The 26,561-nt window shown below is 36.5% G+C and overlaps 2 protein-coding genes across 3 annotated transcripts in view; both read right to left on the reverse strand.

Moving 5' to 3' along the window:
• Window positions 1-19,746, reverse strand: part of LOC107590587 (4-aminobutyrate aminotransferase, mitochondrial) — a 30,964-nt gene extending 11,218 nt beyond the window's left edge. Inside the window, exons 1-5 of the mRNA XM_016279435.1 lie at window positions 19,467-19,746; window positions 13,741-13,887; window positions 10,581-10,678; window positions 5,968-5,997; window positions 3,834-3,951 (exon numbers count right to left, since the gene is read on the reverse strand). Of these exons, the coding sequence (XP_016134921.1) occupies window positions 3,834-3,951; window positions 5,968-5,997; window positions 10,581-10,678; window positions 13,741-13,810 (316 nt within the window). The 5' untranslated portion in view covers window positions 13,811-13,887; window positions 19,467-19,746. The remainder of the gene's footprint in view (window positions 1-3,833; window positions 3,952-5,967; window positions 5,998-10,580; window positions 10,679-13,740; window positions 13,888-19,466) is intronic.
• Window positions 19,747-22,795: 3,049 nt separating this feature from the next.
• The window catches only part of LOC107590588 (methyltransferase-like protein 22), a 15,553-nt gene continuing 11,787 nt past the window's right edge, over window positions 22,796-26,561 (reverse strand). For both annotated transcript variants that reach the window (XM_016279437.1, XM_016279436.1), the window contains exons 7-11: window positions 25,231-25,284; window positions 24,861-24,941; window positions 24,599-24,701; window positions 23,438-23,606; window positions 22,796-23,227 (exon numbers count right to left, since the gene is read on the reverse strand). In XM_016279437.1, the coding sequence (XP_016134923.1) occupies window positions 23,195-23,227; window positions 23,438-23,606; window positions 24,599-24,701; window positions 24,861-24,941; window positions 25,231-25,284 (440 nt within the window). In that variant the 3' untranslated portion in view covers window positions 22,796-23,194. The remainder of the gene's footprint in view (window positions 23,228-23,437; window positions 23,607-24,598; window positions 24,702-24,860; window positions 24,942-25,230; window positions 25,285-26,561) is intronic.

Genomic DNA, 26,561 nt, shown 5'->3' on the forward strand with positions numbered 1-26,561 from the left:
CGGCTTTGCATGGTTAAACAACATACAGCTGTTATCACTTAGGGTGTACTCACTTTTGTTGCCAGCTATTTTGACAATAATGGCTGTATGTTGAGTTATTTTCAGAGGACAGTAAATCTGTACTGCTATACAAGCAGCACATTGACTACTCTAAAATATATCCAAGTTTCATTTCTATAGTATTGTCCCTTGAGAAGATATACTAAAATGGTTGCTGAAAAGTGAGGGGTGTACTCACTTTTGTGAGATACTGTATTTCACCATTGCACTCACGTCTTGCACAAAAGAGCCGCAAGTTTAAAAAGCCATGTAAAATTAATGCAAGTTTAACTTTGATAAAACATATCTCGAGATTTTATGGCGGGGTTTTTTTCCCACCCCACTGCAACTCATGTTTTTAAATGAAAAATGTACTCTGTGTGATTTCGGTCCTTTGTATTAAACTATGCATACATACATGATGCTGTTTTGTTTATAGTTGTTTAAGCAACTTAATTAATTATAATTGGTTTATAAACATTATTTTAAACATTATGCACTTTGAATAAAGGTGCATTAGTAATATTTTGCTCGATGCGCCCTCTTGTGGCCTTAGTAGAGAAGCCAAAAGCTTTTCTTCACCATAACTGAAATTATGCATTTTAAATTTGAATATAATTTGAATTTTAATAATATTTAAGTACAACATTTTAATTAAGTTTTTCAGCCATTTTGAAAGCCCTACTGTGCACATTGATGAATCAGTCATAATCAGTCATAATTAATAATTAACTGTACTGCAATCTAATTTGTTTCTTAGATAAAAGGAGTTAAGGTAGAGTGAGCCTGTTATTAACTGTAATATTTTTTACTTAAAACTTCATTGAATGTAGCAGTAAGGGCCTGAATGGACCTGTTATGTCTGCAGAACAAGACGCACCCAGAGCAAACGGAATAAATGTCAACGTTCACATTAACATGTGCCCTGCCCAAAATGTAAGTACACAATTTGCTTTCTTTTAGTTGAGATTACATAAAACTCTGCATAGAAATCCCAGCTATGACCAGCAGAGAGCTCTTGCACAGACTGAACATACAACAGACAAATTATGGCAAAGGACAGAAAATGAATTCTAGCTATCTGGCATGACATTGCTGGACTGTGTTGATCCCTTCTGTCAAAAAAAAAGAGAAAGCTGAACTCAGCTGATACATCCATCACTGTCATGGCATTCAGCATGATTTTTATTATTATTATTAATAATAAATCATTTACACAAATACTTGCCAGTATCCAATTAATCTTTCAGAAAAATGTATCTCAAAAATTAGACATGTTTAAAGGCAGAATGATAAAGATGACAACCTTTTAAAACTGCATGCCTAGCTCACTATGCAGTGAATCAGAGCGATAGTTTGAATGCTGAGTTCATACTGCTCCAACCACTGCATTCATCTGGCTCTTCTAGTCCTGTTCAACTGAAACAAGCATTTGTCCATAAAAATAGATGCGTTTGTGGGAAAACACCAGCTGTTACCGCATGGGTCATTCCTGTTATGCTGTACATTTTCATGGCATCATCATATTTTTTTGGCTAAAAATGTAAATAATGTTTCCTAAATATTAACTTATAGTAGTTTCCTTTATTATTATATCACAAATAGATAACAGGTAATATGATATGCTGCAGTAATGAACGTAAGGTATTGTTATCGTGGACACTTTAAAATACTGGGGAATTCTGGGGACCTTACTATCTTCTTTTCCATCAACCAGTCAAAATTTCCAACACTCTATGCACACTGCATAATTCAAAATGCCTGCAAATGTATATTGATCTGAAAAAAAAAACTTTTTAGATTTTTGTATTCAGTTTTAATCTTTGTTTTTTAAGAGTTCTGTTCTTTTGCACTTTAATCAGTTGTTTTTGTGTGTTACTGTATTTAGTTTGTACTTTAATACTCTTATAAATACTGTGTTTTGGCAATTATCGTGATAGGAAATCTTTTACTGTTACATGCCTAATCACAAACAAGTGAAGATAGGGGTGAATTTTAAATCATAAACTTTGGTTTAAATTGATTTTTTGAAAACAATTTTTCATGGATTCTTCATTTTTTCCTTTCCCCTAATCAACATATTTCAATCAATACATGTTTTCTTAGGAACAATGTTTAATTCAAAAACAAAAATGTATATAATTAATATTTTTTTATCTGTAAATTTACTACTTAACTAATACCATAATTATGTTTTGTGGTATTAGTCTGCTCCATTTTAATTTATCAAGTTATATCAGTTTAAAGGAATCAGAATTATATTATCAAAACTTCAAAAGAAAGGTTATAAAAATATAAAAATGAACTTGCAGTGGTGAACTTGATCTCTTTTTTTTTCTTATTTCCATAATGTTGATATCCATCTTTATGATTTTCTTGCCATAGAAAATATTGCATATCTTTTCATAGAAATACTTCCTTTAATTACACTACAAGCATAATAATGCCCTAACCCTAAACAGAGTACAAAATGTACTGCAGAAAAGGAATAACCCTCATATGAACTCTTGACAAGCAAGTACAGACTAGCATAACACTCCACCCACTATTTCACTTATCTGAAAAGGGATATTCTCATTTTTTTTGTCAAATGTCAAAAGTGGCAGAGTTATCTGTTTTGCAGACTGACAGCTAAATGTGTCCAGCGGCTGATCCAGGATCACAGAGAGCTCTAGATATTAGGTATTCATTAAGACATATTAAGTAATAGCGCAGATGAATTGCGGTTATGTTGACGTTATGCATGAAGGAAACAAACTCGTTTTTCTTGCTGCTTTACTGGTCAAGAAGAAAATATTACATCCCTTTTGTATTCATGTGTCTGTCATTGTGGATCTTGCGGGTGAGTGGGGGTTGTACACTAATGTAACTAAAATATCCCATAATGCACTTCTGTTGAAATGATACAGGAGGAAATCAAAGCTCATTAAATCTGAGTCAGCACCTGAAGGCATCTCTGAGAGCGAGAGACAGTAGCTTCACTCAATTTGTTGAGGCTGATTAAATGCAGGTAAGCTAACGGACCAAACCAATGACATGCAGACAGAGGAAAGGTGCTCTTTCGGCCTCTCAGGTCTGTTTTTTGGCTCCGTACAGGCAATCCATTATTATTATATCCAATTCATGCAAAGCCACAGGACACAGCTCACATTTACTGAACAACACCGTAGCCACAGCGACAACAATACAGGTGCATCTCGAGTACATGTACAGTAAATGAACATACTTTCCAGATGAAAATCATCACAGTTAAAAGAACCAAAAATTTTAACTACTTCAGTCTGTGTGCATTGAATTGATTTAATACACGAGTTTCACAATTTGAGTTGAATAACTGAAATAAATGAACTTTTCCATGACATTCTAATTTATTGAGATGCACCTGTATATGGTGAACCTTAAGATCCTTTTCATCACTAGCACAGTGTTGTTATTAACTAAAACTATTAAAAATAATTTTCAGTAACTGAAATAAAGCTGGAAAATAAGTCAACATTTCCCATTTTCATTTCTAAAACTACAACTGAAATAAAAATAAAACTTTACAGAAATAAAAGCACATCAAATCTAAAGTCATACAGGTTTGGAATGATGTGAGGGTGACTAAATGGGTTTATTAGTGTAAACTATACCTAGAAGCGGTACAAAACACGTCTGAGTCTGACACTAAGCAAGTACTAAATCCAGAGAACAACATTAATTTAAAGATGTCTGATTTCCTGTTTTAGTTGTGTCAGTTGTCTGTAGAGGGATGCATGTGTTGTTAAAGAGATCTGCTTATTGACTGAGCTCACCGATGGGGATGGAGGAAATTTGTGTGTACACGTCCAGCATTCGGTTGCCGTCCACGTCCACCAGGTAGTTCCCCCTGCTCTCCTCATAGTTGCAGAAGAAATGAACTGCTCCAACATTCTGCAGACCAAGAGACAAGTAGAGTTGAATGTTGCTATCAAGGTGATTTGTGCTCCATCTGCATACCTGAATTTTTTTTTTTTTTGGCAGAGCTTCAGCTCCACGTCACTGAATGGCTAAAGAGGGTGAACATCTGGAAAACAAAAATGAATCCAACAAAAATGTAAAATATATTCCCTTGAAAGGAATAGTTCACCCTAAAAGTTAAAAAAATTGCTGTAAATTTTCTCACCCTCAGAACAAGATATAGAAGATTTTTTCTTCATTGGAACAGATTTAGCATTACATCAGTCGCTGATAAAAACATCAGAATAATCCACAAGTCATCCACATGACTTCAGTCCATGTTTGTAAGAAACAAATCCATAATTAAAGCATTTTAACTTTATACTGTCACTTATGGCTAAAATACCACTCCAGAATCCATAATAATGCTTCCTTCAGTGAAAAAGTCCATCACCAAAATCCATTGACATATTTGTTTAGAACAGTTTTGGACCGTTATCACTTATAAACAGTGCTTAATCTGTGCATATTTCTCAGCTGATTTAGATAAGTTTTTTTTTTACTGGACAAATTTATGAATAGAGGACTTCGGAAGCAACTATTTATAGTTAAAAAAGTTAAAAAAATTCCTGTAAATTTTCTCACCCTCAGAACAAGATATAGAAGATTTTTTCTTCATTGGAACAGATTTGGAGAAATTTAGCATTACATCAGTCGCTGATAAAAACATCAGAATAATCCACAAGTCATCCACATGACTTCAGTCCATGTTTGTAAGAAACAAATCCATAATTAAAGCATTTTAACTTTATACTGTCACTTATGGCTAAAATACCACTCCAGAATCCATAATAATGCTTCCTTCAGTGAAAAAGTCCATCACCAAAATCCATTGACATATTTGTTTAGAACAGTTTTGGACCGTTATCACTTATAAACAGTGCTTAATCTGTGCATATTTCTCAGCTGATTTAGATAAGTTTTTTTTTTACTGGACAAATTTATGAATAGAGGACTTCGGAAGCAACTATTTATAGTTAAAAATGTCTTGATGGATTTGTTTCTTACAAACATGCAGCTTTTCACTTCACATGATGTTAATTGATGGACTGGAGTTGTGTGGATTACTTGTGGATTATGTTTATGTTTTTATTAGCTGTTTGGAGCTGTTTGGCACCCATTCACTGCAGAGGATCCACTGGTGAGCAAGTGATGTAATGTTAAATTTCTCCAAATCTGTTCCAATGAATAAATAAGCTCATCGTCATCTTGGATGGGTGAACTATTCCTTTAATGGATTCACATGTACAGTACAACTGAAAAAGCAGAAGATATCATCATTCGCACTGGGACTCATTACCGCAAAATTATGAGCAGCGGTGCTTTATCTAATGAAAGTGTTTTTTCCCCGTGTGGCTTTGAACCTGATGCAGCATCTATTTTTAGCCCATCTGATGAATAGATTATGACTCTTCTTATGTCTGCTCTCGTGCGAGGGAGACAGACAGTGGCCAGCAGACACGCAGAGGAGCTGAGGCGTAACGAATCTGTGATATTAGCTTCATCGATGCCTGTCAGTTCACATCTATGTGCTCATCCACAGCAAAGCGGTCAGAAGATGACTATGACTGTCCTCAAGAAGCCAGTCCAGACAGCAGATAAATTACTGCCCGAAAATACATTCATCACTCAATAAACTGAAGACATCCAGGCAGGCTGAAATATGGCTGGATGTCACATCAGAAATAATATTGTTGATCTAGGGCAGTCACACTTTAGCTTTACTGCTGTAAATTATTCTCATATAGTTGTTTGTTTTGTATGGTACTGTCTGAAAAAGTTACTCATTATACTTAAATCATTATGGAACTACAAACTATGAGAACTGCACCTGATCGGCACTGGCAATGTAACCAACTCAATCTAATTGCATAACACAAGTTTGTTAAGGTACATTTGTGTGTGTATAGATTAAGCAAATGCCAAAGTTCATTTCCATGTCTATCTCACCTGAATCTCTCCGAGTTGTCTCAGCAGCTCCTGTTGAATGAGAGAAATTAACCTATTAGACATTCTTTTCTGCAAAATTAATAAAAGATTTCTGTCAGCTTTAAGCACGCTAAGATCGGACACACATTATTTTTCTTATGATTTTAAATATGCTTTTGCTTAAATGCATACAATTAGTTTAAATTCAATTCAATTCAATAAAATTCAATTACTTTACAAAACTACGATATTTGTTTCTTTCTTTTTTCCTAAATGGAAACTTGGACTGGATAGAAAAAGAAGTGCAGCCAACAAGTGTCAGGCATACATGGGAACTCCCTCAGTACTGTTTGGAAAGCTTATAAGGATGCACTTCATGAAGTTGGTTGTGAAAATGTGTGCGTAAAGAGGTGTTATCAAAGCAAAGTGCAATTACTTTGAAGTAATCTCACTTATTTTTGGTCACAACATATATTTTTCCATTTGTATTCATTCATATTTATTTATTTCAAAAATGTTGGGGAAAAAAGTCATAAGAAGCAGGACCCACTTTATATTAAGTGGCCTTAACAACTATGTACTTACATTTAAATTAATAATTTGGTACAATGCACATATTGTGTACATACATGTTTGTACACTGTACTATTTTACATACCTGCAAACTCACAAGCGGTCAAAAAAAGGTGACATAGTTGTAAATATGACCCTTGTAGTGGGGACTGGGGGCAGGCCCCAGGCCCCCCCCCCCCCCCCTTTTTTTGGAGAATTTTTTTGAGAATTTAACATGTAAATTAAGCGTTCTGGTGCACTCTGACAACAACATAAAGGAAAACGCGTCAAGTAAAAATGCGTCAAGTAAAAAAAGCACATTTATACCACAAACTTTTTGGACAGTGCAACTGTCATCATTAAGTGGCCTTAACAACTATGTACTTACATTTAAATTAATAATTTGGTACAATGCACATATTGTGTACATACATGTTTGTACACTGTACTATTTTACATACCTGCAAACTCACAAGCGGTCAAAAAAAGGTGACATAGTTGTAAATATGACCCTTGTAGTGGGGACTGGGGGCAGGCCCCCCCCCCCCCCCCTTTTTTTTCCAAATTTTACTTTTCACTGCGTCATCAGTGTTCATACTTCTCTTTGTGAGCAGTGGAGTAATTTTTTTTTCCAAATTTTACTTTTCACTGCAGAGGAAACAGAAGCTGCATCTGAAGTGGCATTCATACCTGCAAACTCACAAGCGGTCAAAAAAAGGTGACATAGTTGTAAATATGACCCTTGTAGTGGGGACTGGGGGCACGCCCCAGGCCCCCCCCCCCCCTATTTTTTTTGGAGAATTTTTTTGAGAATTTAACATGTAAATTAAGCGTTCTGGTGCACTCTGACAACAACATAAAGGAAAACGCGTCAAGTAAAAATGCGTCAAGTAAAAAAAGCACATTTATACCACAAACTTTTTGGACAGTGCAACTGTCATCAGTGTTCATACTTCTCTTTGTGAGCAGTGGAGTAATTTTTTTTTCCAAATTTTACTTTTCACTGCAGAGGAAACAGAAGCTGCATCTGAAGTGGCATTAGATGTATTTACACAGACTGTTTAATGAAGCTGAGGTGCCATAAATGCATAAATGATTCATTAAACGGCTGATTCATTCAAAAACGAGGCAAGTGACTACTGTCTTCATGAATGGGTTACTGAATCATTGACTCACTTGATTCTTTCAAAAACGTGGATTCATTCAGTATCGAAACACCGCTGTGTTGCTTGGAGACACAAAACAGTCCTGCTAAGGTTTTAATTGAAACTTCATCAGCGAACTTGAGCAAAAACAGTCAATATTATATTATAAATTGCAAACTTTGTTTCTGTTTAACTGACAATGAAGAACTTCCACGCCGACGACATGTTTACATGCGGATGTGAGTGTAAGTGTGCCGTCAAAACGGACCGGCTGTGAGATGAAGTGTGTTTGATTTGAAGCAGCAGCGCGCAGACCGATCGGACATCAAAAGTACCGCGAGTAAAGTATGCTTTGATGTCATACAGCGATCGGTCTGCGCATTGCTGCTTCAAGTCGAACTGAGAAAGGCGATGCGTTCCAAACGGGATATATCGCCCTCCGAAGGGCACTTCGGAGCAGTGTTGCCAGACGTACGATAATTATCGTATTTGTACGATCATTTTGACCTCTGTACAATGTACGATCAATAATGAAAAAAATCCCATAATGTACGATAATTTTGAAATTTCAGAACATGTTTTTTCCAAAGTCAACCTCATCAAAACAAAGCCATGAAATCGGCTCATTACAGACGCTCTAAATGGGTTGGTGCACACCTCAGGATCCTCAACATCTGGCAACACGCAGGATTCTGATGACAGCGACTCAGAGGTGGAGTTTGGACCTTCCCACAAGGTACGCCTATGGCCCTATGATTTCCGCGATGCGGAAAACACGGATGGAATTGCGAAATCCAGTCAATGGAATTTACTGTATAACGCGGAATGCCATAACTAGTGATATGGACTAGTATCTGTAAATATTAAGCCGCAAAAAGGCTATTTAAATATAAATCCGTCATGTTCTGTGTCTGTCTGAATCATAGTCTATGGTCTGAATGAATGTCACACGGTTTTGTTTACTACACATACGCTCGCGGTGATTTCAGCATCTGCCTTCTCACGAAATAGGACACAAATGCATTAACAACATCCCCAGAACTGCTCTGTAAAAAATATATAGTTTCTGCCAGAAATGTATTACTATTGTTCAGTAGAATGTACGTACAACTACTACCACTAACATTTTTAAGGAATAATCACAACATTTCTTCCATGTTTTAATTTTAATTGTAAATCCCCTTTGTTTGCCAAAAAATAAAATTTGTTTAATTTTCATTCATTAAAAGATAAATTAAATTAATGTGTTATGCCTTCATTCGATAACCAGAAAAAATTAAATACACAACGCAGAATTTCTAAAGAATTTTTTTTTTATAAGGCTATAAATAAAAGTAGTTTTTATGCATTCAAATAATTAGACATATTAAAACACAGAATTTGGTAACAATAAACAAGGTGAAAAAAATAGAACATTTCATAAGACCCTAAACATGTCATTTTTGTTAAACTTTTTTAGATTTGATGTTGAATTGTATATGTTTCATTATTTAATTAGACATGCTTTTGATTAATAAAATGTAATTTAACCATTTAAAAAGGAGTCCAGAAAAATTTTAAAGAAAAAAAACAAAACAGAATCCAAAAAAATTTAAATTTGGAAAAAAAATAAATAAAGGAATTTGGGAAAAAAATAAAACGTATTTCATAGGGCCCTAGCATAGTTATTTATTTATTGTGGTGATTTGAAGGTTGTGTCAAAAAGTTGTTCTAGTCTAGTAGATAAATAGCTGTATTCTGTACGTTTTTACTCGTGTACGATAATTTTCTTCCAAATACGATAATTTTGAGCTTCTGGTACTATACTTGGACATTTCCAATCTGGCAACACTGCTTCAGAGTGAAAACAATCATGGCCACCATATTGAAGGTTGGTGTCGTTCCAAACCAAAGTGCTCAAAACTGGCCACTTCAAAGGGCCCTTCGGAATTTAGGATTTCGAAGGGTACAACTGATGGACACTTCGGGCTCCCATGATCCTTTGCATGATGACGGTGCCGCCGTGTGGGCACGTGATGATGATGCAGAAGGGCACTTTGAAGAAACAGTTGTTTGGTCCCCTACACCCTTCAACACTTCGAAGCTCTCACTCCGGAGGGTAAACCCTTTGAAGGGATTAGGGCATAGGGATGAACCCTTCCGAATTGAATGCAGGGTAAGACTTTGGTTGAACACACTCTCTCTCTCTCTCCGCCCAGAACCAACCCCCCAAAAAAACTCTTCGGAGCTAGACGATTCACATAAATGACATATTTTGATTCAAAACGGCGAAAAGCGACTAGTTTGCAGGTATGTTTTGAAAATACCTGCATGTAATTACATTTATAATTACACTGTTGACCCATCCCTTACACCTTAACCCACCCTTAATCCTACCCATACCACCAAACCTGTCCCTAACCTTACCCGTATCCCACCTCAATAGCAGCAAAAGTGTTTTGCAATACAATATGAACACAATAAGGGTAAGACTTTGGTTGAACACACTCTCTCTCTCTCTCCGCCCAGAACCAACCCCCCAAAAAAACTCTTCGGAGCTAGACGATTCACATAAATTACATATTTTGATTCAAAACGGCGAAAAGCGACTAGTTTGCAGGTATGTTTTAAAAATACCTGCATGTAATTACATCTGTAATTACATTTATAATTACACTGTTGACCCATCCCTTACACCTTAACCCACCCTTAATCCTACCCATACCACCAAACCTGTCCCTAACCTTACCCGTATCCCACCTCAATAGCAGCAAAAGTGTTTTGCAATACAATATGAACACAATAAGTACATTGTACTTATTATTTGATGTAAGTAGATAGTAGTTAAGGCCACTTAATATAAAGTGGGACCAAAAAAAAGTTATATCCTACGGAGACATATCACACAGCAATCTAGTGATAAATCTCATGATAAGTGTAAAAATGCTGAGACTGTACCTGAGACTTTGGACCTGGCACAGCGGTTTTCATGGATGGGGCATCATATTCAAACTCTGAAACCGTCTTTGTGGCAGTTTTGCTGACATATCTGCAACCTAATGCAAAATAAATAAATAAATGCATAAAAGACTACATATTTTTAATAATTTTGGTCACTAATATTATGCAGTACATTTTCCCCATAACGACTTAACATGCTGGATAAAATATTGTTTCCTCCAAAAATAAGCTCTCATTACAAAAATGGCAATCCTATTATGAGAAAAAAATTATTTATATCACATTTAACTGAAATCATATATCATTTTACTACTTTGATTTGAGCAGATGTTACAATTTAGTCCATGTCCCCGACTAAATTCAAACCAACATGGTTACTTGAAAGTTTTGTTTTAATGACTCATTTCTTGCTGATCTGTAAATGAGCCAATCTGGTGCCCTTTTATAAATATTTGTCTTAAAATTACAACACAAGAAGCATATTCACTTTTAAAAAAGGTACATAGCTCAGTAGGTATTTTTTCAGTTCCTCTTGAATTATGAAAGGTTGAGTCAATTTCAGTAAAGATAACTTCCTAAAAATGCTTAGCAATGCATTTTAGATGTTTGACATCTCAAAATAATTAACCAACTGAACTCTGTAAGACCTTTTGTACTTTTTAAAGTGATTTTGAACAGTGGCCGACGAACAATGCCTTTTATAGCCACATTTGAAGAGTAGTAAGCTCTTGAGGGGCTCCGTAAGTTTACAGAAGTGAATGGGAGCTACTGATTAATGAAGGATGCTGGCAGGATTGAATCAGTGTGACCAGCCACTGAAGGACACGTCACACATAGACTTCTCTACGAATGCAGAATTCACTAACCAAAGCTGGATAGAACCAGATCCCAGTAACTCATTTACATGGTTAAGAAACTTTGAACTGTGTCCCTCTTGACATTTGGCTCCATAACCAGGACTCGAAATTAACTTTTTTACTTGGTAGCACTAGTGATCCCAACTTCAAAAAGTTAGGAGCACAAGCAAAAATTTAGGAGCACCCACCAAAAATTAAGGAATACCAAATCTGCAAGAGCTGGCAACATCCTGACGATTAAAAGCTTCAATAATCGAACCTGACCCTGAATTCTTTGCCATACACTTGTCCCAGCATTTCTTGTTAGTGATGCAGTGATCTTGATTTTTTATGGCTGTTTCCAATTGCCGAAGTATTACAAGCAATTGGTCCAATTCCGATTGCTGTTTTTTTTCATATTTATTTTTTAAGCAAGAGACAAGAAAGAATGAAAATATGAGTACATGAACAAGATGTTTATTTTCTCTATGTGCTTTTAAAGTGCTTCAATGGCGTTACAGAAGTCGTCGGCAGCACTGCACAGGACTTGCTCGAGAAGGATTTTACATTTCACCAAAGAAGTCTGTTTTTGCTTGTGAGGGAAAGATAAACTTATTCAGCTTCCCAAAGAACACAGCGTTAAGGGAATTATTTATGTCGATGTCACAGCTTGCAGACAATCACTACATAAAAGCTTTGCATGCTTGTGACTCTTTAGCTCTGCCCACGACACGCCTCCAGGAGTTCGACTGTTTTCAGAGAGAAACATAAAGCTGTTTCTTTCTTTTATAAATCTGATAAAACTAAAGACTCTTCAGAGATATGAAGGATGCGATGCAATGCAACTCTATAGGTACTCAAGATTAACATGATTGGCAGAAACTGTGTGTGTTATGTCCCCTTTAAATTAGATTGCATAGTTTGAAATCTGAAGCAAAAATTGAATGTTCTGACTTTAGCTTTGTGAAATGATGCTACATACAACATGCAACTCTATAGGTACTCAAGATTAACATGATTGGCAGAAACTGTGTGTGTTATGTCCCCTTTAAATTAGATTGCATAGTTTGAAATCTGAAGCAAAAATCGAATGTTCTGACTTTAGCTTTGTGAAATGATGCTACATACAACATCTCTGCACGAAACAAAAACAGCAGACGGGCTGAATCAGAATGCAAATTCACTTTCTGACAGCAAGTGGCCCTTATTGGACAGCAGTTGATGCAGTGTTTCCTTGGTTACTGCTTTAAAGAAGTAGTTCACTTCCAGAATGAAAATTCTGTCATCATTTACTCAAACCTCCAAGTTGATGAGTTGATGGGCACCATTGACTTCCATAGTAGGAAAAAAAATACTATGGAAGTCAATGGTGCCCATCAACTCTTCGGATACTAACATTTTTCATAATATCTTCTTTTGTGTTCAACAGAAGAAAGAAACTCATACATGTTTGGAACAAGTGGAGGGTGAGTAAATGATGACAGAATTTTCATTCTGGAAGTGAACGACTCCTTTAAACAAAGCAATGCTTGTGCTTATAAAACACCATTTTAATATGCACTATAAGGAGGTAAGATGAAAAGAAAATATCATGTAAAATTTTCTGAAGACAGTCAGACAGATACTCTGCCTGCTATAGTATTTTTTCCTCTTTGCGTCTGTCTTCAGCATCTCTAGTCTCCATTAATGGCCATTTATAGGCTTTGTAATATTTCCACACAAATGACATTTTGGAAAATGATTGTAATGTCATTGTCTGAAATAAAACAAAAACCATTTGGAGCAAAAACATGCCGGTTCCAATTAAGATTCCTGTCTCGTGATAATGGAGAGCAGTTGAGTGATTGACAGCTAATATTAACCAGTCTAACATCTGCATTAAAGTTAAGAATTTAAGGATGAAGTTTGATTGGTTATGTAACATTGGATAGATCGGCGGACTTTTTCACTGTATCAACTCACAGCAGGCACATACTGTGCAGTAATTAGCGAAGGTTTCATAGATAAATGAACATAGGTCGCGCCACAACAATTGTTTGCTCCCAAATATATTTTGAGGTCGCACAGATTACATTTTGGGAGCATTTCCGAGCTCTGATAACCACACATCATTATCATTTTAAAGGAAGCGTCTCACTTCCCAAGCTGAGCATGCAGTTGCATCACTTCGATAAAAAAGTCTCTGTGACAGCTACAGCTCTTTTTGAGGGTCACTGGCAGGTTGAGAACATTATAGTCTCTATAGTATCCGACAGGGAAGTTAAACAAACTTTTAAGACTGGAGGGTATCTTAGTCCTCCATCTCTCCGTGGTATTTTTACCTGGAGCGGCGAGACGCAGGTTTTGCTGAAGGGAGATGGCCAGCTGGCGGGTCAGGAGTGAGGAAGCCATGTGTAGCACTCACTGAGACTGAGACGAAGAGTAAGAGAGAGAAAGAGAGAGCACACAGCACCTGTCTTTCACTTCACCTGAGGAAAGACAAAGAGAGAGATAGGTTACAGGGAGTGGGGAGCCGATAAGTGTTATGGAGATGTCACAGTCAAAGACATTCTGGTAAATAATACAATCTCCAGGTCATGATATTTACAATCTTATGCAACATTAGATCTTTAGGGGAAAAAAAACATTTAACTCATCTATATACAAATATATCATCTAGAAATTTGCCATTGGTAGGAAAAACAGATAGTCCTGTCCCAAACTGGATGAAATAATGTACACTGGCCTGGTTGGGATGCTCAAACAATCTGAGCAATGTTCAGATAACACCACAGAGTCACTGTGTTCACAATATTCAGTGAAATCAACCTACAAACAGCTTGTCTCTACAAATAGCTGTCTCTGCATATTAATTTGGGACAGAAGGAAGTATTTTAACATCACCATTTATGCCTTAGTGCTCAAAAAAATAAAAAATAAATAAAAATGAACTGATTAACTACTCGACGGGAGCAAATCTTACAGTCTGTAAAGTGACAGTACTGGGATCAGGTTTCAGTACCACAGACAGTTCCTCTTTCCCCGAGCAGCAGGTTCAGCCATGCCCATCAATCCTGTCCTACTCCAGTGGCCCTGACAGTCGGCCCTCACACCACTTAATTAAGGCACGGTTGATTGGTGTTAATTACAACATGGCTTCTACGCTTACTGGCTCTCAGATCATCTTTATGAACTGCGGAACCATCACAGTAGTTTTTTTGGGATGGAGAGTCTTGTGAGGACAAGGCTGGGGGCAGCAGACAAGTGACTAACGCTGTGACTTTCAAGTACCATTAAACCTTCCCAACAGGCAGAGGGTTCAGGGAACCCGAGCTCACGCGGTCACACTTTTAGTGCTAAGATTAATTGGGACGAATAGTCCTGCCTAAGGGAAAAGCCAATGCCTGAGGGAATCCCAGCATATTTTCAGCCCTCATAATGAGTGAGCATATGCTTAGGAAAGGAGCAGCATGGTGACGGTATGCAATTATTATGCACTAAATGTTCTTGACTGAAATAAACACCATGTTTTGTTTTTTTTAATCAATATTGTTCCTCCTTAGTTTAAATGTCATGGCGTATGTTTCCATCAAAATCTGGACATTGGAAAGCTGAGAATCTTATGTCTTACATGTTTGCTTGTCCAAAGGAATCAATTCAGAGGGAAGAACTAGCTGCCCACTGGACATCAGAGCAGACCCACGGCATCTTTATTCATGTGCAGGAGAGGAGAAGCAGAAAGTGCATCTCTCATGTGCTCCAGATCTGAGGAACATTACGCAATCAAAGCAGCAGAAGCAAGAAAAATCCAGACACTCCGTCTCTCAGAAGCACCCCAACCAGACGGCTCATCAACCGGATAGAACTGGTTCTGAAAATATGTGTTACACAAGCCCGTTGTCATGCGCCTGTGAGGATGCAGCAAGCAAAATGGGTTAAACTAATTTAACGGCTGGGGGGGGGGCTTACAACTTGACTGATGGAGCTGATTTTCCTTTCTCAATTGAAAGGGAAAAATAAATTGATAAATTTCTTAATTTAAATAAATAAATAAAAATCACATTTATGCAAATTTATAAAATCATTTTTCTGTGACATATTTAACACAGCTGACCAACACAGATGTGGATTTGTCGAAATCGTGCTTAAAATAAAAATTGTGCTTTCATTGTCCAACTTAAGAGTGTGTTTATGAATTTTTATGGAACATCATATACATTATACTCTATTTCAAGTAATGTCTAGCAATTAAAAAAAGCCTAACTTGGCAAAAGCAAATAAAGTGAAGCAAATGAAAGTCATAAATGTTTCAATAATAAAAGGTAAATCTGAACAACTGGCTGACTAAATCAGATCAAAGAAGAAAAAAAATCATTATTATTGATCCCTGATGATAATATAAGAGAGGACTGTACAGGCAATGAAAACACTGGAAATCCACAACCACCTTCAAGGTCCTTCAAAAACATTACATGAGCTTTCCTTGCTTATTTTCAGCATAAAAATCAAACCAACACATCACATTTGATTCAAGCGCAGCTAATCAATATTCATCAGGGGTCTCCGTGTGGTCACTGTGCTGCGGGACCATTTCAAAGCCAACAATAGCCGCCTGTGCTGGATTACACAACTCTGAGCCGCCACCAATCCCCCTGCTCCTCTTCCTCTCAGCTCAGAGTGTGAACTAAAGCCAGCAGTCCACGAGAGCAATGAGCAACAGCACCAGCCGCAAAGCCATTTTTTAAATGCTAATTTTCTGGTGTTACATAACATGGCCCTGTGAGCGGCTCCTCTCGATAAAGGAGCTAGATAACATCAGTAGAAGTAAGCAACAAGACATGAACGCGTCTACAGAATACATCCTCAATACAAACATATGAAGCTCATTTTCAAACTTCAGAGATGTGATTAACTAATCTTTCACTGATCGTAATAAAAAAAACAAAAAAAAAAACAGTAGAACCAATTTTGGTTTGTGCTTGTGAAATCATTATCATAATCCCGATCAGATATTTAGCACCAAATGAACTTTGATCGTTGGCTATAGTGATAACATTGAACTCACTAAAGACACTGAGCTGTCAGTGGAGGATGTGAGCATGGTTCGTTGCGCATAATGCTCATCTCTAACCCTGATAAAGCCTATTGGTAAACCTCATTACACCAATTCTCATCTGCATGATTTAAACAGCGTATTAGGACATGCAGAAGTCATTCTTTGCTACATTTTCTCATGAGTGGATTCAAACCACTCGTGCTTTTCCCAATCTATTTCATTAAAAACATAAGAATCTAGATGAAACAGGAACCCTACACTGAATATGAAAGTGCAATAAAAAGATGAATATAAGGAGTCAGTCAAAATCTGAGCGGTTATGTAGTTGAAATAGGCATTAAAGACGGTCTTTAATTAGTCTACGTAGGACTACAATGGTACAAGAAAAAAAGGGACATTCAGGGGGATTGAAGAGGTAAAACCTCTCCAAACTGATAAATACTGCAAGACAGTTGCCAAGGGAACCAGCTGAGGAAAACAATTGTACTACTGGCTGACTTTCTTGTCTGGATGACAGATCAACTTCTGCAGGGAAAACTGTGGTGCTATTAAAAGAATAAATCCTAGTTAAAAACGCAAAAGGCCATGACTTATGCATGCCTATAAATACCTCAATAACAAGAAATCCACAGATGATTCATTTAAAACATGACACAGACAGTATTGCAGGGTTAATCACAAATGCATCTTGAAAATTGGACAAAGATATGCAATTCTCACCATCAGATGGGTAGATGCTATGAATAACAGCAAAACTACTGTGTCAGAAGTAAACATTATTCACCATCTTTTCTGTACATGTACACTGTCATCCTAAATGTGCCTTCTAAAAACATAAAGCATTCCTGCAAACCTGCTCCACAATTCAATGACTAAGCAGGTGTTTTGTCTGTCAAACATTGCGCTGTAAATCTTCTGTATACTGTTAAAACAGTGTCATTTTTACAGAAAAAGACTAAAATGCTACACTTGTGTAACGCTAACTTGTTAATTGATACGGTGAAAACTGTGAATGGTAAACAATGCATTATTATATTTTACTGTAAATGAATGTTTTTGGGAAGTAAAAGCTATGATTTATGGTAAAGACAGTAAACAGACAGTCACAGAAGTCCCTGCATGACACAACACATATGATTAAAGATTATATAAATTATTTTACTTCTTATCAGATTTTTTTTTTTACCATTTTAAGGTAAAATAACATTATATATATTCTGTAATACCAAAAGTACTGTCACAGTATTCTGTCAACGAGTTTTACGATTTTTTTTACTGTAAAATGAATGTATATTTTTCACAGGATAAATCGCCCTTTAGCAGTATTCAATGTGCAATTCAAGGACATTATTGCAGGAGAGAGAGCAAACAAGTCTAAAATTATGTTTAACATGATGACAGAGCATAAATCAAGTGCAGCTGAACATGTAAACAACATTTCACATGGATGTTTAGGAAACACAACTCAAAAGGAGAAATTCAACAGTAATGTAGAACCTAGTGTATCAACTGTAAACATATTTGATGATGAAAAATGGGGTTTCTTGTCAAACAATACTTAAGCTTTAATTAATCTTACTGAATCAAAACGGGCCTTTGGAGTTTCGGCGAAACAGGCTTCTTTTAAAAGTCATAGAGAGTTCAGTAGTGTATAGACGATACAGACTGAACGGTAAATATTGAACTGATGTATAAATAATCATCACTAGTGTCAGAAACAGACACCCGTAGCAAAATGTACAACTATCTAAGCTCTATTTCTTTAAGTTTTAAAGTGTGTGTACAAAATTTACTTTGGTAACCATGGTTTCTGCCAAAAACACAGAATTTGTGTATATCTGTGTGTGTGTGTGTGTGTGTGTAATAAAGTATAAATCTAACAGCATTTTGAGGTTTATGCTTAAAACTAGAAAAATAAAAAAATAACTGAAAACAAGGTTTAGTATCTTATGCAATTTCGTTTCTAGAGAAAATTTATCTTTTTTAAAATTGCAAAACAGGGCTGCGTTCAGCCCCGACAAAACGTTGCAAAAACTTTTTTTTTTTTTAAACGGAAACAGTGGTGCGTTGAACACCCTGATCTGATGACCAAGAGTTGAAACTGCGGCAGCTGAGAAGGCCATTTTTTCTTTTGAAGAATTTTCGGAGCCTGATGCATTCGGTATAAATATGTGTTTGATACTGCAAAATACGTTCGATGTTACAGTCACTGCCCTTGCCATCCAGAATAAAAGACACATTTGTAAACGACTTGAACCCATTGTGCCAGCTGTCTCTTTAATAGCGTGGTTTATATACATGTTGCTGCTGATTGGGCTGACATTTTTGACACACCCACCAAACAAGAGAAAAGGTATCTCAAACCCTGTTGCACACCGTTTCTAGGAAACATGTCGTTCAACCCGGAAACCGTAGCAAAACGTTGCACACCGGTTTGAGCTTGAACGTGCCCCAGGGCAAAAATATACAGTTTTTTACCCACTCGCTAATGCCTAAGAAAGAAAGAAACAGAACATGATCAAACAAAACAAAGCGTCAATACATTATGAGAAGCAATAACATAATGCATTTAAATGACAGGTGGCTAATGTTGTTTTTCCTCAGTATCGGTCTCAGAGCAAAGGAAAACACACACGAAAAACTTGCAGCACACAAAGCAGCTGGTGCAACTGAGAAGCAACATGATCCGGTTCCGACTGGATCTGACCTGTCCAACGGATCCGAGAGCGAGACGTACGGAGGGTATCGAATCGATGCAGCGGGGCACTTCTACTGTCTCATAACACTGCAATGTTTCATAAGAAACGCGTCCATTAGGAATCACGCTAGCTACTGCATTAATGCACACCGAGGCGTTCATGCAGCGATGCCTCTATTGCACAATAAACTTGTGATTATGAATGACTAAATCAAACTGCATGCTTATGCTCTGCGGTGAGAGCGCTGCTGCATCTCTTTCGCTACACTGTTCGCTGCTGCTGTAATGATACTTCAAGACATTTTAAGACTCACCTTTGTGCCCTTTTGCTGTACAGGAGGTGAAATCTAGCAGGTTCTTGGCGGAAGGACGAAAAAGAAAGAGAAGAGCGCAGGAATGAGGAACACAGACAGACTTTAAAACATCATTTGAAGTCTGGTCTTTTTCGCGAGAGGAGGGTTTTGCTGGGGGATCCGCAGTCTTCAGCCAATAGAGAGACTTGCAGCTCCCGGAAATGTCAGATGCCTTGCACCGAGCACAGCTGTGTGCTGTCAGCACTGCATATTTCCCATAAAGTAATCGCAGCTCCGGTCTAGTCGGGGTTTTGATTCATTTCCGTGACTCGAATCTTTTGAATCAAGGTCGCTGTTCGCCAGAAAGATTTGTTCACTGTTGAATTCGCTGTCCCTTTCTACATATTTATGCCTGAAGGTGACGCTATGAGGGAGTTATTCGTTCAACCGATTCCTTACAAAACAGACCGAACCTATATATGGAACGATATTCCATAATCGTTAATGCAAAACGCTAATGCAGGATTTGCAATTGCATTTGGATTATGTCACAATTTATGCGTCCACATATTGAAAACGCAATTGAAAATACAATTTGCTATTCTATTTGAAAATTGTCCGGAATATCGTTCCATACCTATAAATGTGCATGTCTGCAAATGTACTTTGAGTCTTGCGTATAATCGCACAAATTATTGCCAAGTAGTTTTTCCGCTCTGTGTTGTCAATTACTGAGCATGACTTTTATCAAGCTATAATTCAGGGAAGCGAGTTTCTTTGTTCGTGTTGTGAGTCTTTGCAGCCGGTGTGTTTTCAAATTGATGATGTTTTCTTAATTTGCAGGTGTTTTTTTTCTATTTGCCTGGGGGTTTTTTTTATTTGCAGCGCGTTGAGCTCTCTCGGCCGCTGTAGAAATACTTCTTAAAAGGGTCATTGGATGCAAAATTCACTTTTGTTGTTGTTGGAACATACATGTGTGTTGGAAGTGTGTGTGTAAACATCCATCCTATAATGATAAAAATCCACCCAGTGGTTTTTAAAAAATCCCCTGATCAAATCAGGCTGTTCTGAGATATCTGTCAGAATGACGTAGTTCTGCACAGGCCCCTCCCACGATAGCTGATTGACAACAGTGTTGCCAGACGTACGATAATTATCGTATTTGTACGATTATTTTGACCTCTGTACAATCAATAATGAAAAAAATCCCATAATGTACGATAATTTTGAAATTTCAGAACGTGGTGTTTTTCCAAAGTCAACCTCATCAAAACAAAGCCATGAAATCGGCTCATTACAGACGCTCTAAATGGGTTGGTGCACACCTCAGGATCCTCAACATCTGGCAACACGCAGGATTCTGATGACAGCGACTCAGAGGTGGAGTTTGGACCTTCCCACAAGGTACGCCTATGGCCCTATGATTTCCGCGATGCGGAAAACACGGATGGAATTGCGTTAATCCAGTTAACGGAATTTACTGTATAACGTGGAATGTTACGGAATTGGTCAAAGTTTGGATGAATTAATCAAAGGAAGGTCATTACACTTAAATCGTGATATGGACTAGTATCTGTAAATATTAAGCTGCAAAAAGGCTATTTAAATATAAATCCTGCATGTTCTGTGTCTGTCTGAATCATAGTCTATGGTCTGAATGAATGTCACGCGGTTTTGTTTACTACACATACTGAAGCGCGCGTGACATAAATACATGAACAACATCCCAAGAACTGCTCTGAGAGTCAAAAATATATAGTTTCTGCCAGAAATGTATTACTATTGTTCAGTAGAATGTATGTACAACTACTACTATTAAAATTATTAAGGAATAATCACAATATTTCTTACATGTTTTAATTTTAATTGTAAATCCCCTTTGTTTGCCAAAAAATCTAATTTGTTTAATTTTCATTAATTAAAAGATCAAATAAATTCATGTGTTATGCCTTCATTCGATAATCAGAAAATTTAAAAACACAACGCAGAATTTCTAAAGAAAAAAAAAAACATTTCATAAGTCTATAAATAAAAGCAGTTTTTATTCATTCAAATAATTAGACATATTAAAACACAGAATTTGGTAACAATAAACAAGGTGAAAAAACCTTACCCTAAACACGTAATTTTTGTTAAACTTTTTAATAGATTTGATGTTGAATTGTATACGTTTCATTAATTAGACGTGCTTTTGATTAATACAATTTAATTTAACCATTTAAAAAGGAGTCCAGAAAAATTCAAATGAAAAAAAAAAAACAGAATCCAAAATGTTTTAAAATTTGGAATAAAAAAAAATAAAAGGAATTTGGGAAAAAATAAAACGTATTTCATAGGGCCCTAGCATAGTTATTTATGTATTGTGGTAATTTGAAGGTTGTTCTAGTCTAGTAGATAAATAGCTGTATTCTGTACGTATTTACTCGTGTACGATAATTTTGAGTTTCTGGTAGCCTACTTGGACATTTCCAATCTGGCAACACTGATGGACAAGGCCATTTTACCAAGTTAGACCTGCCCTGAGTGAGCTGTCATCAGTCCGCCATTGTGTCGACTCCGGTGCAGGGGAAGACAAAAATGTCTCAGATTAAGCGATTGAGGTGTTTTGTTGTTAGATGTAATAATGAACATAGCAGTCCTCATTTACTCCCCATATTAATTTACTTTCGTTTTGAAGGGAATGCGCCGATCCCCAATCTGCCTAAATGCCTCTATGTTCGTGCGAATCATTCGTGATGGAGCTTCATCTACACAAGAAGTGAGTATAAGGTTTTTTATGAATCTATGCTAATCGCCTTTCCTAATATGTGCTAGTTAGCAAGTTTCGTGGCTAAAGTAAACAGTACTGCTCGTCACCCCACAGAAGAGAGGGTCAGAGCTCATTAGCATTTAAAGCAACATGGAATAGAATTGCTTGCTAAAAACAGCTCATTTTGACAGGGTAAAAAAAGTGTTTTTACACTACCATTGAGAAATTTTAACCAAAGCATGTTATAGATTTTTCATTAAGACCCTAAAGAATCATATCAACTTGTATCAAATGGGCATCCGATGACCCCTTTAACAGCCTTTACACAAATGCTATTGGTTCGTGTTCCCGTCATTCTCAGAGGTAGTAAAACAGTGAGCGAAGTATGAGTGAATGAAAGTGAATGAGATTAATTCATTCACTTAAAAGACTGGTTCAAAAACACCAATTCCTAGTGTTTTGCCTGCACTTAATTTTTCCCATACTGTAACCAGTTTACAATATTGCAAATGCTACAGTCAGAGTGGACACAACAATATTACAGACTGTTGTATGTACATACAAAATGTAAAAACAATACATTTATTTGAATGGAAGCTCTTCAGTGTCTTTTTATTTTTGCTGAAACACAGTTTTGGCATAGGTAATAATATACTACCCCAATAAAAATACATTCTGTGCTTGTTTTCAAAATTTCATAAAACATGTCAACAGTATTTACCCAAACTCTCTCTCAATGATCCTTTGAACAACTTGACACAAATTCTAAAGCAAAAAATTCAAGCAGGTCACAGTAAAACATACATAATCCCCAATATTCACATCTGAAAAGCCTTTCCTTTTTATTAAAGTTTTTAAACAAAAACTTTTAAACAAATGATCAAACTAAAGGCTTCGAATTTCATGTTTACGTAAAATAGGAATTACAAAGACTGATCAATTCTGCAAACATTATAAATCCTGGTGTTAAAAGGAAACTTAAAACCTTTGGTGCTATATATTAAAGTCTTTCTGCCGTCACCTTCCAAAGTTCCTGCAGAGGAGAGAATACATGATGACATTTTTAACAGTTAATCAGAACACAGTATCTACTACAAGCATGAACAGCTCCCCCTAAAGGCAGTAACAACAGCATGCTTGAAGGGATCAGAACAAGCAAACAAATAATGGACTACTATTGTATATGATACATATTCAAAGAAACAATTGAATTACTAAATAAATGCAGACAAGTGCTCCTCACCAGCTGTTCCACCCTTTCATACTGAAAGAACTGAGGAAAGGAGCTCTTCACAGGCTCTAGCGTGAAATTCATCTTTCCATCTGTCATCTGCTGTAACTGGTCTAGGCAGTGGCGAAAGTGATCATAAGCTTCACAGGACACGTCCATGTGTCTCAGAGTGAAGTTTAATCTGCGGAAATATACAAACCATCATACTGGGACAAGAGGTCAAGGTTTTTCTTGGTTAGCATGGGTTTGTTAGCCCCAAAAGCATCATTCTTAGACTATGGACAAATTGAGAATAACCATGCATAATAGCTAAAATGTCATTATATTAAAGCACATGTGTTTCCTAATGTATACTAATTGTTTTATTTATTTTAGTATTTATTTACTAATTATTTTATTTAAATATATTTGAATGTATTTAAGAAAAACATTCAAGCAAAACAATATTTAATTATATTATGTCAATGTGTATACTAATTATTTTATTTAAATACCAATTTTATTTTTTATTTTATTTAAATATATATATTATAATATATACAGTATATATATATATATAAAATATTTATAATATAAATATATTATTATAATATATATTTTATTATTTTTAAATCAAAGAAAATATATAATAGCTCATTTTTCAGGACAGTGGCTGTTTTTCCTCTTTCATGTATCCATATCATTTTATTTGATTAAATATGTACTAATAATTTAATTTAAATTGAATAATTTGAATAATTAAATAGATGTTTTTCCTAATATATACAAACTTAATTTATTTTATTATGTACTAATTTAAATGTCATTTTTAAAAAATCTAACAAAATATATAGTAGCTAATATTTCATCATTGTGGTTGTTTTTTCTAATGTACTCTAAATGTTTTATTTTATTATATATGTACTAATTATTGTATTTATATTTAATTTATTAAATATTTTTTCAAGCAAAATATATAATAGCTACTATTTGATTGCATCTGATGTTCTTCCTAATATATACAAACTTACTTATTATTTGTATACTAATATTTTAATTTGTAATTAATTTATTCCTTTTTTATATTATTTAAATTGAATTTATTACTGTTGACAGTTACAATGATGAATGCTAACAAATGAGATGATAAGTGATCTGAATGTCTTGGTGGGGCTAGTAATAGGCCGTTCTTACCTCTTTTCTATGGAGATGTAGGTTGTGCTGGGGTGCCGCATGTTGCTCGCAAGTCTGTATAATGTTCTGAACAGAGCGTCCGTAAGATTGTCATCATAACACACTGAAGGGAGGGGAAGTACAAAATCATCCTTAAGAAATAACTAATTAATGCTCACTGAGAGTGCCTTCGTCTATTCATTCATTGTTTTAATAGTCTCTCCAGTCTGTGGCAGTTTTTAAGGCAATGAATTCATTGTATAATTATGGAAAGCAAATTTACCATCTGCCGCGATCACAAAAGTGGTATTATCATGCAAGTCCACTATTTCTGCGTCGGTCCAGCAGAACTCCAAATCAGCATCTGGGGAGTTGAAATATGAGGGCAAATGAGATGATAACTACACGTTGACTTTCACAAGTCCTAGTGCACAAGTCAGCATCACTGGTATTATGAGTGTGAGGAAGCCCTGTGTATTATACTGTGTCAACTGCCCTTAGATAGATTCTACTTCCCACTTAAAAAATGGATTCAACAGGAGGTGAGGAGACTGCGCAGCTCTAATAGGTATAACTGGCCATGTTACGATCTCAGGTCTGGCTCTAAACCACATCAATTAGCATCTCACACCTGATTCTCCTTGAATTCTTACCTGTGCAGAAATCATCTGCCATCCAGTCCAGCTGCCGCACCCTTATTTCGCTCTCTGTTGGATGTATAGAAGAGAAATCAAAAGATGAAGGGGGGGGAGTATATACGGAAGCCTCTTACCATGAGTGATGGTTTGAATAAAGTGGCAGACTGATTGGATTACACCAGTGAGCTTATGTTTTACACATAGACTGTATAAAAACATGGACGTAGTGTCCGTGACGTCACCCGTAGGTTTCTGAAGAGCGGTTTTGAAGCTCAAAGTGGGCGGAGCCGGCCGTCGCCATCTTGGCAGCGCGTCACTCCCGGATAATCGAAAATGGGCAAAGAGGCAGAAGCTGGTTGCTGAAACCATGCCCACCTAGCTCGATGCCGGTGACAGTGGCAATCCACCTGTCACTCAAGTGGCCACGCCCTTAATTATGCAGAACTTTAAGGCTTAATATAATTTAAACAGATGAGTTATAAAAAAAATTCACCCCCCTCACAGTTGTCATGAAGGGCAAAATTAGCTATACAGACCAAAATAATTTTTTGTACCAGGCTGTAAAAATTTTTTTTCTGCTGTAAAGTTGGGCATTTTAACATGGGGAGTCTATGGGACTGACTCCCTTTTGGAGCCAGCCTCTAGCGGCCAGTCAATGAATTGCAGTTTTAGTCACTTCCGTGTTGGCTTCACGAGAGAGACCGGACGGTTGCCGCTTGGTTTTTTAACAGACAGATTTTATCTTTTTGACATATGATGATGCTGACATTATGGCTTGTTTATATTTTAAGAGAGAGAACATTAAAGGGGTCCTATTATGCTCTTTTACAAAGTCTTGATTTTGTTTTGGGGGTGTACTAGAACAGGCTCTCATACTAGGTTGTTCGAAAAACACATTCTTTTTCACATATTTTACATTATTACAACACCTCTCTCCCCAGTCTGGCATGAACGGCTCGAATAGTTCCTGTATCAAATGAAGGCCCACCTTCTGAAATACGAAATGTGCTGTGATTGGTTAGCTGGGCCAGTGTGTGTTGTGATTGGCAGCACTCGGCGCCTGGTCGGGAAATGTCATGCCCCTTACCATAACCGCCTGCGAGCTTCAGTGTAAATATTGTGTCAAAATCAAATCAATTTGAGCACGATTTAAACCTGGATGATTGTAACCACTCTTAAGTTCGTCTGCCTTGGGAAAGCTAGCGTGTCTCCGACATAGTGATAACACTCGTTACCTTCTCTAGTGCAGCTCAACCAAGTCTCGTCCCATTCGTCGATATTTGTGACATCACAAATCCCGGAAAATATGCGTTGTAGTCCAAACGAGTCGTTCGTTGTAGTTTTTG

The sequence above is a fragment of the Sinocyclocheilus grahami genome, unplaced genomic scaffold, assembly GCF_001515645.1.
Source record: "Sinocyclocheilus grahami isolate Dianchi unplaced genomic scaffold, SAMN03320097.WGS_v1.1 scaffold130.1, whole genome shotgun sequence".
Lineage (NCBI taxonomy): Eukaryota > Metazoa > Chordata > Actinopteri > Cypriniformes > Cyprinidae > Sinocyclocheilus > Sinocyclocheilus grahami.